This window comes from Gracilinanus agilis, chromosome 3, assembly GCF_016433145.1.
Source record: "Gracilinanus agilis isolate LMUSP501 chromosome 3, AgileGrace, whole genome shotgun sequence".
NCBI lineage: Eukaryota > Metazoa > Chordata > Mammalia > Didelphimorphia > Didelphidae > Gracilinanus > Gracilinanus agilis.
This window is the reverse complement of record NC_058132.1, coordinates 84,950,359-84,964,791: the sequence shown is the minus strand read 5'-3', so window position 1 is coordinate 84,964,791 and position 14,433 is coordinate 84,950,359. Positions and strand designations below refer to the sequence as shown.

At 37.3% G+C, this 14,433-nt stretch overlaps 1 protein-coding gene across 1 annotated transcript in view; it reads right to left on the bottom strand.

The window, feature by feature from the left end:
- CSMD2 (CUB and Sushi multiple domains 2) overlaps nt 1-14,433 on the bottom strand; it is a 1,000,214-nt gene that overhangs the window by 199,082 nt on the left and 786,699 nt on the right. The window contains exons 28-29 of the mRNA XM_044668787.1: nt 13,978-14,116; nt 7,751-7,938 (exon numbers count right to left, since the gene is read on the bottom strand). Of these exons, the coding sequence (XP_044524722.1) occupies nt 7,751-7,938; nt 13,978-14,116 (327 nt within the window). The remainder of the gene's footprint in view (nt 1-7,750; nt 7,939-13,977; nt 14,117-14,433) is intronic.

Genomic DNA, 14,433 nt, shown 5'->3' with positions numbered 1-14,433 from the left:
GAATACTATGTTCAGGAAAGTGCAAATTGGCCAGCTGAGGTGGAGCAGAGTACTTGAAGATGCAAAGCAATTTCAGTCTAGAATGCAAAATCAATTTAAAAAGATGTTACTGTTAGATTCCAAAGGAATTTAAATGGCAACCAGAAGAGCTAAGTAATTTGGTCACACAGCTAGTGAGGCCAAATTTGAACTCAGGAAGCTGAGTCTTTCTGACTCAAAGTCTGGCACTCTATCTATTGTGCTACCAAAATGTCCATTCTTTGTCATATAGAAAGCATGAATGTGAAGTATGGACTGGAGAAAGAAGAGAGCAGCTGGAGGCAAGGAGACCAGTTTATTCTATTTATTCAAAGAGTTTATTTTATGTTTATATATTTATTTGTTTTAAAACTTAGTAATATTAGAATAAATGACTAAAAATATAATAATATATGGGGAAGTGGCCATAAAGGGCATAATTCTTGAAGCATGAATAATTGCCACTGCCAAACCATGTAGGAGATTTTCTGAGCTGCTTTCATGTATGATGGTAAATCCCACATTCTACATTAGCACATGCACAAGTATTCTGAACCTCTTCTGTCCAAATAAGAGTAGAAGCTGGTATTTTGAAAAAACGGATAAAATAGACAAAGTATTGGTTAATCAAATTAAAAAAAGGAAAGAAGAAAACCAAATTAATGGTATCAAAGATGAAAAAGGAGACCTCACCTCTAATGAAGAGGAAGTTAAGGCAATCATTAAAAACCATTTTGCCCAATTATATAGCAATAAATTTAGTAATCTAGGTAATATGGATGAATATTTGCAAAAATATAAATTGCCTAGATTAACAGCAGAAGAAATAGAATACTTAAATAATCCAATATCAGAAAAAGAAATTGAACAGGCCATTAAAGAACTCCCTAAGAAAAAATTGCCAGGGCCTGATGGATTCACAAGTGAATTCTATCAAACATTAAAAGAACAATTAATCCCAATACTATACAAATTATTTGATATAATAAGCAAAGAAGGAGTCTTACCAAACTCTTTTTATGACACAAATATGATACTGATTCCAAAGCCAGGCAGATCAAAAACAGAGAAAGAAAATTACAGACCAATCTCCTTAATGAATATAGATGCAAAAATCTTAAATAGAATACTAGCAAAAAGACTCCAGTGAGTGATCAAGAGGGTTATTCATCATGATCAGGTGGGATTTATACCAGGAATGCAAAAATGGTTCAACATTAGGAAAACCATCCACATAATTGACCATATCAATAAGCAAACCAACAAAAACCACATACTGATAGTAATGAAAAGCCTTTTAATTTGCTGCTGAGCCAAAATTGAGTATGAATGCCAAAAGCTCCAATCCAAAAATTTTTTTCTCTCTTTATTCCTTGGTGATGAGCAAGGAAGAGATTTTGTAAGCCTCTGGGTAAAGCTAATTGTATTGGATAATGCTGACAATAGACTTCTTTCTTCATTCAGGACACCATGAAACCATGTATGAGGGACACTACAATTTTGCTATCTCTGAGTTAGGGGGTGTGTGTGTGTGTGTGTGTGTGTGTGTGTGTGTGTGTGTGTCTAGGTGGGAGGAGATAAAAGCATGAAATTGGGTAAGAAGAGAGAAGTAACTGATGAATGAGAAGTTGTGGAGCTAAGTCATGAATATTCAACAACTGACTAGCTATAAAAGGTGAGGGAAAGAAACTTAGGTGTTTGGAAGGGCCAGTGGTGCCTTTAGAGAAATAGGGAAGGAATTAGAAAGAGATGTGAGGTTCCATTTTCTGCATAATGAATTTTAGAAAACTATGAGACATTCAGGTAATTTCCAACAGGAAGTTAGTAATGAAGAACTCAAGCTCAGGAGAGATAAAACCTGGATGTGTAGAATTAGAAGTTATTTGAATAGAAATAATAATTAAAACCCATGAGAACTGATGGCATTCTAGTGGAAGTATGGAAAAAGCAGGAAAGCACTAGAACCCTGAGGTATATCTATCTATGCATAGGGAGTAGAACCTGGATAAAGATCCAGTAAAGAACACTGAGAAAGCAATGCACCAATACCCAGGAAGTAAAGTTATTCAGAAGGAGGGGATGGTTAATGGTATAAAAAACAGCTGTTTGGCTAGAGTATAAAAAGTATATCAAGAAGAATATTATGAAATAAGGCTGCAAAGAGAAATTAGAGACATTGTAGAGGGTCATAAATAACCATTGTAATAGTTAACATTTATACAATGCTTTAAGATTTTCAAAGCACATTTTTAGGATGATATTACTTGACCCCACACACCCACTGAGATAACAGTACTGAGAATTGCTAGCTACTAAGTTTAGGAGGAAGAAAGTGAAGTTAGGTCTCTTAATATTCAATCCAGTGCTCTCTCATTGCATATAGAATTGTCTCTCCAAATACTAGTATGAAGAGTTGGTATTTTACCTTAGAGATAATAGGAAGCCACTGAAGTTTCTTGAGCAGGAAAGTGATATGATCTAATCATGAAATACAACTCCCTTATTCTACAAACATTAGTAGTCACATAGCTCATATGCATGAGCATATCTAATACAGGTCTCATTCATGATGGAAATCTTTGGATCTGCAGAGAAGTTGTGAAGCACATTTTCACACTGAAACTTTGTCCCCAACAACCACGGATTTGAAAACTGAAAAAGGCTTTAAGTATTATCAAGTCCAATTTCCTTATTCTAGAGAGGATGAAATCAAGAACCAATAATAATAATAATAATACTTGGTTTCTGACTGAATTGTCCAGAGAGGGGTTATGCAGTCAGTCAGTCAGTGGTAAGGGGAGAACTAAACCCCAGATCACCAGACTCGAGTCCACTGCATTTTTTCAATAAACCACAGGAGAAAGTACAAGGCAGAGCAAAAGCCTAAGCAACTCCTCCTCTTGAGTATTAATATCAAAGCACTGGAATAATGGTGATGGTAAAACCTGCTCTAAGCTAAGGAAGATGTCAGGCCCCTAAAGTTTCTGTCTGCACTTCTCTACAGGATATCTTGTTCCCTAACATCTACCATATCAACCCATCAGTGTACTAACAATATTCAAGTGATTCCTCCCCATTAATAATTTCTAATTTATCTTGTATATAGCTGGCTTGTACATAGCTGTTTAAATGTTGTCTTTCCTTTAGAGTAGGAGCTCCTTGTGAACAGGGACTATCTTTTGCCTCTCTATCTCCAGTGCTTTGTGCAGCACTTGGCACATAGTCAGAGCTTAATAAATGTTCATTGACTGGCTAGATGCTTTACTACTCCTGCTGGCTAAATAAAATAATGTGATTTCTGTCTGAAATGAAGTCTCACAGGGTTGATTGTGATCACGGAGAAAGCAGCCTACCCGAAAGCAAACAACCATTGTAAAAAAAACAATCTGTTTTCTTTTCCTTGCCATGGCAAGAGAACCCAATTTCCAAAGGAAAATTCTAACTAGTTCCAAGAGGGTTTAGATTTATCTTCTTTTTAACTAGTTTGGCTTCCCCTTTCCCCCTTTTTAAAAATTATAATTAGGGTTTTTGATTAATTCTTACATCTATTAGTTTGAAAATTATCTAGAAAAGCCAGATATCATTGCAAATGTCAGGGCTTGGAAGAATGACAGTGAAGAAAAATTTAAATATAGTTTATTCTTGTGATTATTTTATGTGATTTATTTATAATAATAATATATAATACAAGGTGGCATTTACTTAGTACCTTATAGTCATATGATATATTATCTAATTGATTTGATTTTCAAAATGAGGAAAGGAACTGGATGATTTGAATACAATTATTATCAGAAGGTACTGTGATTTTGGACTCTTTTCTCCACCCCTTGCATGACCTAATTATGAGGTAGGTATTGTAAGTATTATCATTCCTTTTTTTTATATGGTGAAACTAAAGCTCAGGAAATTATGACTATACACAGTTAAACGGCTATTAAAGACTCCAACCCAGCTCATGAAATCCAAAGTCCAATTCATAGTTCTATTTATTATCTGTGCTAGTTTCTATAGGAGAACCCATCCAACAGAAAGTAAGATCCTTGATATCAAGGATTTCTGTTTTTGTCTTTATATTCCCAGAACCTAATAAAGTTTTTAGCATATAAAGGCACTTAACAAATGCTTGTTAAATGAATAAAATACCAATAGACCATGTAGATGGAGTCAGCTTCTTCCCAGGCCTAAGCTATTCCTCTGGCGAGTTAAAAATATAGTGTGGTGGTGGGGCAGCTGGGTGGCTTAGTGGATTGAGAGCCTGGCCCAGAGATGGGAGGTCCTGGGTTCAAATCTGATCTCTGATACTTCCTAGCTATGTGATCCTGGCCAAGTCACTTAGCCCCCATTGCCAAGCCCTTACCACTCTTCTGCCTTAGAGCCAATATACAGTATTGATTCTAAGATGGAAGGTAAGGGTTTTAAATTAAAAAAAATAAAAGAATAAAAAAAGTATAATATGGTAGAAACAGCACTGGACTGAGAATTAAGAAGCCTAGGTTTTAGGTTAACCAGGAATTACTTGTAGATACACACTCTGGCTCTAGGTTTTCTCCTCTGTAAAAAGAGAAGGCTTAACCAGATATTGCTAATGTATGCAAGAAAATGTTGCCATTTTATAATTCTATATACATAATGAACAATGATGATAGCTACATTTCCATCAAAATTGTTTTTGGTCTTAGAAAAGATGTTAATGCCCTCTAGGCTTCTGTTTTTTCCTTCTGCCTAATGGAGAGAATCCTTTCCAGTTTGTCTCCCTATAACCTGGAGAATGAGGAAAGTTAAATGAGAAAGTGGGTTGGAACTGCTTGGTATACCTCAGGATGAATCTGTATTACACTATTATTACAATTATTGTATTTAAGTCAACCATCTCTCTGTTCAGGAAATACCCATCCAATAATCTACTAACCTGAGGGGGATAACAAAATATAGCCACATAGAACTTGTCAAAACAACACCAACAGTATGATATCAGGGAAATAAAAAGAGGATTCTATTGACCCTCCTTCAATAGAATACGTGTTTTGAAGTGTGTCACCAATAGAATGAATTAGGTGCAATAAGACATCCAAACTCTAAATTGGCTTTTCTTGATATAATAAGACAGCTGGCCAAAGTTTCTAGCCAATGAGGTTAAGGGTTTCTTTGTAAGAATGCCATTAGAGACATGGGCTTGATATCAGAGATTTATTTTCTATCCACTGACATAGGTGTCTTTTATACTCAGCCCAATCCTCATATGTTTGGGGCATAGACATAAAGTTATTTTTCTTATAAGCAATCTCTCCTGCTCCTTCATATCACTCATGATTTATTAACTTTTTCTAGGAAAGGTGCAGGATCCAAATAATTCACTCCCAACATCTTGTTTTCTTTCTCAGTGTTCAACTTCAATTTGTGAGGCACTTCTACTGCTGCATCTGCTACTAACCCTCTCTGATCCTTAGCTCTTACTTGAGTTGTATGTAGTAAGTAGCCTATGCTTGGCATACAGAAGCCAGTGGAAGCATAGGCTTGGAGGCCAGGGGTATAAAAAAGATATTGTTTTCCTCCCAAAGTCGCAATCTATTTGGCTTAGGAAATAAGATATTTAAATAAGACAACCATTTCATGGATATTCTTCCAACATGACTCTAGGGAGTAACTATGAGGTAAAAAGAAAAGCAAGATTCAGAAGATCTAGATTCAAGTACTACTCTTGAAACTTTCAATGTAATGCTATGAAAATCCCTTCCTTTCTCTGGGTTTCAGTGACCATAACTATTAAAGGAGGGCAATCATATTGATATTACTTACCATACCAGGCTATTTATTGCAAAGATCAAATTAGATAATATCCATGAAGTGCTTTGTGACAATAAAATAAGCAGTGATGATGAGGGTTATTTCTTTGAGGCTCAATTTATTGAAAAAGAGAAGAATAATTTCCCTTTTAGTCAGTGCACAAGGGATAGCGCCCTGCCTAATAAGGGGGTATTGTGATGACCTGAATTATTGATTCAATTGAGAAAGACAAACAAATATCTTTTTGGCATTCAAATCCCAAGAAGTGAGGCATTTGACATAAACTTCCCAGCAGCAGAGATGTAGCCTATATATATTGGGGGACTGTACCAGAAGAAAATGAGCCAACATGGCAAAGAGAGGGATATCAATAAGTAAGTCCAGTCTAAAGACTATTCGCTCAATTTAGGAACAAAACAATGATGCATCATTACTTGCTTAAAAGTAGAGGTCGGTATAGTAGCAGCTTTTTAAACCTGTCTGGCCATCAAATTGGGGAATGTGTCAAATATAGCTATACTAAGAAAAGAAAATATATTAATCACCTTCTTGGTATTTCTCATTTAGGAAGAGAGAAGCATTATCATGGGGAGCTAAAAGCATGCTATAGATATTACCTGGGAAACTGAGAGGACTATGGCATCAAATAAAAAGGACAAGGACATATCAGGGTCTTCTGAGTGAAGGAAAAGCTGACTTGTGGTACAGAAGGCACCATTTATGTGAAATAGTCCAGTCTTTCAAAGGGAATGGATTGTAGTTGGATCCAGAATGTTGGGGACATGAATCAGCAGTACTCATGATGGAAGCCAATAGGCTAATAAAAAGAGGGAAACATTGGAAGTAGATTTCTAAAGGTAATAGCAGGCGAAAAGAAGAGATAAAATAATAAAGCTAGAGAAGAAAATCAAGAGAATATTAGACAAGAGTGGGTCAATGGTTACTCCTATAAAGGAGCAGAAACAAGGGGTCAACGTCAGCCTTCAGGTGACACATTTAAATGCATCTCAGAAAGGAATGAGAAGGGAGGGAGAACCTTTGATGTTGTGAGGAAATGAAAGGGTCAAGAAAAGTATGACATCAAGACTAGTATAGATGTTTACAAGAGAATCTCAAGTGATAGAAATACAGGAATGGAATAGTTTATAAACAGATATGAATGAGAAGATTAGAAGAGAGAGTTGAAGAGGAAAAAGAGAAGAGGGAGTGTGAAGGAAAGCACAAAAGACTAATTATATGCACCCAAGGCAGAGTAGAAAAGAAACAGAATCATGCAGTCTCAATAACGTTAGAATACAAAAAGGAAGAGAAGGGCAACTACAGAACTCATACAGTAGCTGAACTAGAGACACAGGACAATGGCAAGGAGAGAAAAGTAAAAATCATTTTATTTATAACTGATTAAACTGAATCTGTGGTTTGGTTGGTGGTAGGTAAAGAGATAAATGAGAAAGTAGAACTCAGAAATTTAAAGTTCAGAGATACAATGTAAGGTTATGGTTACCAATACCATGGCAGGATGTGGCTCCAAAGGAAGCTGATGTATTTCTCACTTTTCTCCAAGAGGAAGTTCCTTCCTGAGTTGGGAAGGCCCATGCCCAAGAAGTCAAAGGAACTGCCTTATTTTTCTTCCCCTATTTTCTTGGGAAGGGCAAATTTGACAGAGTCCCACTTACATAATACAAATGAAAGGGACTTTAGTGATTAACATTTCAACCCTCTCATCATTTTACTGAGGCCTATGAAGAAGTGACTTACCTAGGAATGTGTTCAGGTAGTGATGGAGTTGGGATTAGAACCCAAATCTCTGAATTCTAGACCAGGTCTCCTTACTCTATCACACAATGACCACCTCACCCCACCCTTCAACACTCCCATCCCCACTCTCTTTGGTCTAATGCCTTTGAAAACTATGGCTGCCCCCTCCTAATATCTGGTTCATTACCTGTATAATCAATGACGAAGCCCAAATTGCTCACAGATGCATCACTACGGAAGGCCAGGAATAGGCTGTTGCTGCTGCTCTCAATGCGTTCTGGGAGCTGAGAGCCATAGAAACTCCCAATCAGGGGACTATGGGAATCCAATCCATCATAGATATGAAGGAAGTCATAGCCAGGCTCCAAGTTAAAGCTGAGGGAAGAAACAGAACCTCCATCACCCACCACAGGTCAAACAGAAATGTCATAAAAGATATTAAGGGAATAAGAATAATAATAAAAGCTCACAAAATGCTTTGGGTACATCTTCTCATTTTATCTACTGCAAGGGCCTGATATGCCTTGGTTCTTACCTTAGGAGATAGAGGGCATCCGAAGGATCAGAAACTAAGTCCCCTGGAAGAGTGTAATATTAGAAGAATGTGCCATTTCCTACCTTCCCTTTTCTTCTCCCTCATCTTTCTCACTCACTTACATGCAGAAGCCTCTGGGGGAGAATATATACTCAATGTCCTTCCTCCAAATTAGATCAGGAGAGGGGGTCCACCACCTCACATGGATATCTTTTCAGCAGATCCTGCTCATATACTCAAATCCTTATAACAATACTGAAAAGTCCAGGGCAGATGAGGATGATCTCCAAAAAGTAGAAAACTCCTCTGTAAGTGAGAGATTTTTCCAGACAGGAAAGGACTAATATCTATAGCTTACTTCAAGTCTCTTCCTCCCTCATTCTCTATGCTACCCTAAGTCTCTCTAGATTCTCTAGAGCTGATCTGGGCGTTGCTCCCAACACACCTACCCTGGTCTCTCTTACAACAGTGTTGCTCCTTCAGCCTGTCTGTGCTAACCTATAATCCAGGGGGAGGCCTTCTATTAATTAATGCCTTTTATCTGTAATTCAAGAAAGATCAAGTTAGATTTCTAAGACAACATTTACTAAGAAACAGAGAGGAAAAAAAACACAAAAGCAAAGAAATGAATGAGTCTCTGGAGATTGAACTCCAGTCCCAGTTTAGTAAATATTTATTAAAAAGTTTACTAGTATATAATTCTTCTTGATTTGTTTTGCCTTCTCAATCGGTAGTAGAGAGGGCAGAGGGAGGGAGAGAATTCAGAACTGAAAATAAAAATAAAATTGCATTTACAAGAACATTTATTAAATGTCTACTATATAGAATGCTGTATGTAGGCACTGAAATGTATAGATGAGAAGTGGTATAATTTTAGCCCTCAAATAATTTATAAATAAATAGGAAAATCAGTAGTCTTGTATTATTAGTACCTGAGAAGAGAAGGATTTCAACAAGCAAAATAAAAATGGGGAAAGGCCTTCCAAATGTATGGATGTAAGAAGATGTAAAATGAATCTAGGAAATTGTGGTCCAGTTTGACTGGAATATAAACAGCATAAAAAGGCCATAACAACATAAGGTTTAAAAAGTAGGTTAGGGATGGATTGGTAGATGGTTTTGAATGCCAAACTGAGTTTGTATTTTTTCTGGCAGACGTTTTGAGCAGAGAACTGATTAATTCAGAAATAGATATTACGAAGATTGCTTTGGGAGCTGTGAGAATGATGGATTAAAAGGGGGAGATTATGGGGAGAAAAACCAGTTAGAAGTCTCTGACAATGATATAGGTGAAATACTTGGTTATTTGGGTAGTAGCCATGAAACTGGAAAGAAACATATCAGACTGTGGAGGTAGAATCAATAGGACTTAGCAGTTGCTTGAATATGGGAGGTAAAAGAAAAATAAAATTCAGTTATGCTGATGATATTATTTAGAGCCATGGAAAGCTAGGAAGAATGGAAGTTTAGCAGAAAAGATGATGCACTAAATTTTGGACATGATGAATCTGAGGTGATATCAAAGTATTTTGGTCAAGATTCAATTTTCATTGATCAGCAGAGTTCATTGGAAATTCAATACCTGTTTTCTCTACCTCACACCTTAACATTGTTTACCCATCTATCCCTTTTCTTTCTCTTTCTCTTTCCATTCTCATTATATTATTTCAGGCCTAATAGAATTGCTTCAAAACTGGTTTTGCCACTTCCGCCTTCTCATTGCTCTATTTCATTGTATACAGCACTATCAAATTAATCTTCCTAATTCATCACTTTGGATATATCTGCACATCCCTACTCTACCCTATATCCTACTTCCTACTCAAATATCTACAATGGCTCTACATTAATATTATGAGAAAAAAATATAAACCTCTAATCCTAGGACTCAATGCTCTCCCCAAACTGGTAGCAAACCTTTTGAGCTATAATTCTCATTACTCCTCTATACCAACCCTATGGCCCATGCCAAATGTATCTAGCTAGAAAGCAATTCTTAAGAAGATCTGGAGGTACTAGTAGACAGTAATCTCAATATGACTCTACAGTGTTCTTGTGATCTCAGGCTACATTAAGAGAGTAAAAATATCTTAAAAAGGAATTGATAGTCTTACTATATATACTGTGTCCTAGTCAGACAACAACTACAATCCAGTGCTCAGTTCAGGGATCACAAGGTCACTGATAAGAATGAGGGTGATCAAAAGAGGGCAACCAGAAAACCAGAATGACAAAGACTTAAGAGCATATCTGTCTTCTTTAGGACCATTAACTTTAATCACTTTGGTCTGAACTAATGAAATAGCCTCCTACTTGCCTCTTTATTTCATGTCTCTGCCCTATTCTAATCATCTCCTATTCAGCTACCAAAACAATCTCCTAAGAGCACAAGTCTTATCTAAAGCAAATCCTATTATCTCTTGGATAAATTCAAAATTCCCCAGACAAGTCATTCAGTGAATAAATATTTATTAAGCTCTTATTATGTTCAAAACCCTATACTAAAATCCTCAATATAAAGAAGAATAAGTCAGTCCCTGCTCTTAAGTCTAATGGGGAGACAATATGATGGACAAAGAGCTATATATAGGATCAATTGGAAATAATAGAGAGAAAGCACTAGAATTAAGAGGAATCAGGAAAGACTTCCAGTAGACTAGTTTAGTCTGGCTTCAAATTACGTATCCAGACTTATTTCATATTTTGTTGTTGCAGTTATTTTCAGTTATGTCCAACTTCTTGGGTCAGTGGGTTTGAGAATTTTCTTGGCATAGATATTAGAATGGTTTGCCATTTCTTTCTCCAGCTAATTTTACAGATGAAGAAACTGAGGAAAGCAGGATGAAGTGATTTGGCCAGGATCACACAGCTAGTATCTTACCCTCAAATACTACATTCTAGGCAAAATGGATTAACAGCAGTTTTCTTAAACTAACAATTCAATTTCCCATCCGCATGATTGCACAAGCCTTTCTGATATGTGGAAAGAACTGCCTACTCAACTCTGCCCCTCCAAACCTCTCATGGGATCAATTTATATACTGCTTCCTGCAGGAAACCTTCTCTGAGCCCTCTTATCAGAGTTCTTAACCTGGGATCCTTGAATTTATTTGAAAAAAATGATGTTTCAATATAATTGACTTCCTTTATAATCCTATGAGTTCTCTTTTATGTACTTAAACCATCATTCTGAGAAAGAATACAAAAGTTTCAGTAGGCTGCCAAGGGGGTTCTGGTACATTCTAAGAATCCAGAATCCTGATAAAGTTGTTAATGCTGGCACCTAAATACAATTTCTTGCATCTCCCAACATGATTGCAAATACCTTGAAGGCAGGGATGGAGGAGCATAGTTCCTTTAACATGCTATATATACTTGATATTTATGGAATCAATTTAAGAGAATAGCAATTGAATTTGAAATAATCATATATAGAATTAGATGAGAATTTGGTGAAAGTAGAGTAGGACTGTTGAATGGCATTGGGACCCAAATGAGATTTGACCAAAAATCTATAGTAGGTGAGATCCGCTTGATTTCATTTTTTTCGTTGTTCAGTAGTTATGAGGAAAATTAAGAGTTTAGACATTTAGTGAAATTAGTACCCAGGCTGTCAGATAAGACGTAAAGGTTCCAATGATGGAAGAGTGGCAAGAAAGGAAGGGATTCCTGAGAGATTCTGTTATGACTGAGAGAGCAGTTGGATGCTGGTAAATTGCCTCTAGTGGAGAGCCCAGGAGAGTGGATTTGTCTCCCAGAACAAACACCTGCCTGTGGGAAATTCAAGTTGAGCAGAAGGATCAGACTTGGGTGGTGTTCATCCCAGTCTGATTCAAGCTCCTTGTCTTTACCTGTTCGGATTAATTTTGCTGAGGACCTGTGCTGAATCATCACTGGAACAGAAGTGAACTCAAGTTATGAGACATCCATTCACCTTCCAGCTTTTTAGGCTAATCCAGACAGCCTGGGTTAGAATAGTATAGATCCTGACCCAGCTTCCAGTCTCTGAGTTTTGTCCTTAGATACCTAGGTTAGGGTGACCTCTCCCTACATTACTTACCCTTAAATTAGCTATTAAACTGTGTTTTTATAACTTCTTCCTGTTTCATTTCAGAACCCAAAGGGCTCATTGTCATTTAATAGGAAAACCCTGGCTCAGCTGGTCTGAAGTGACAGTTGCTTCCCAACTGTTACCATCCATTCCCAAGTCCTGTATTTGTGTGTTTGGTGAGATTTCTAGTGTTTAACTGTATGTCAAGCAACCTCCTTCATTCCTCTTCACCCAAACATTCCTCCTTCTCCCCTTCTCTAAACCCAGTATTTAATTTACCCCATTTACAGTAGTTTTCAGTCATGTGACTCTTTGTGACCCCCTCTGGGGTATGCTTGGCAAAGACACTTATGTGGTTTGTCATTTCCTTTTCCAATTCATTTTTCAGATAAGGAAATTGATGCAAACAAGGTTAAGTGACTTACAGAGTCACAGATGTAGTAATTGTCTGCAGCTGAATTTAAACTCAGGTCTTTCTGACCCCAGGCCAAATACTCTATCCACTGAGCCATCTAGAATAGGCATACTTTGGAATTCAAAATTCTCCTAACCTCTTTGAATTCAAGAACCTGTTGATTGCTTAAACTAGGGATTTTTAACCTTGTAATGGAGGGTTACCAGGGAAAGGTGCCTTAAACAGTAAACAGGTGGGTGTGTGGGAGACAGGAATGACAGGAAGGAGCCCAACAAGTAGGGAGACTGGGTTATAATGGCTGTTTGGATGTCTGTGACAGAAATGGCTGTTGGCCTCCAACTGCCACACAGCATCAACAAGACAGAGCCTATGGAAGCTGATAAGTAAAGGCAAGAGTTTAACAACACATTTTAATCAAGGACAAACTAAGGTAAAGGATGGGAATAGGGATTCTACACTTACAAGCTAAGGGCAAACCACAGGGACAGGAGAAGGACTTGACTACACTAAACTAAGGCCTAAGCATAACAGGACCCAGGGAAAAGCAGGACAGGAGTGAGTATCCTCATAACAGTAGTGTTCAACCTCACTCCAGTGATGTTTCTGCTCCTCCCGGATCACTAGTTGCACTCTTCCAGGTGGATAGATTCTGGGAGCTGAACCAGCCCAAAGTTGACCTGCAACTCAGGTTGGGATTTAGCAGTCTCTACCAAAATCTCCCACAAGTAGGTGATGGTCTTTCCACAGGATCTCTGGTAAATCTGTTGTCTCCTAGTTGTCAGTTGCTGCTTGCCCCAACCACCATGGAGTCTCTCTCAGTGAGCAAGAAACACACTTCCTGCTTCTTCATTCCATCTTGGAATCCTCCAGCCGTTCCTGCTAGGTCCAACACTAATACTAAATTAATAGCTAAATAATCCTCACAACAACCTAGAGTACATTGACTAATATATTTTAGGGCATCCATAAATTTGGATGAGAAAAAATTACATCATTATATTCCCTAACCTTCAATTGAAATTTAGCATTTCCTTCAATTATTTAAAGAAATTTTTTGAGAAGAGGTCACAGACTGACAAGACTACCAAAAGAGTTCTTGCCTTAGGCCAAGTCTCCCAATGTTCTACTTCTCCCACCTTTTCTTTTGAATTAGTTCTTTGTCCTCACCCTAACATTTGATTTTTCTCTTTTATCCTAATCCTCTACTTGTTTTTATTGAATTTTTTTTCTCACAGTCTAGTCCCTAGGGTTGATCATTTTAACAGTGTCCTCTCAAATAGAACTAGATTATACTCCCTTTGTAACTGGGTTTCAAATTCTGGCAAAGGGAATTCCCTTCCCCCATCCCCATGAAAATCCCTGCATTTTTTTTCATCCTGATAAAATAAGCAAATTTCTCAGACGGGTACATACGTGTTAAACACCAGAGCAATGACATAGTCAGGGGAGACAGTCACTTTCCAGTCACATTCTTTGCCTGGAGGATAGGGTTCAGGATAATTTGGGGACAGAATAACCCCTGAAGGTCCTGTCAGATCACCACCACAAGGAGCTGGGGGGAAAAAGAAAGGAAATGATAAATCATACATGTCTCTTTCCCAAACACTTTGATGATACAAGGTAAAGCCATCCTCAATCAGTTCCTGTAATATCCCTGCCATCCATCCCCAAATCTCACTCAACAAACTTACAAGGACTAGTAATTCACTTTTATTTTCATTTTTTAAAATATATCTATATGTGTACAAGTTGTTTCCCTATTAGAATATAAGCTTCTTGAAGGAAGGGATTATTTCACAAGCAGGTGCTTAATAAATGCATGTTGAATCATTCATTCACTCCTTAGAGCTGTCAACAAACTGTCCAGCT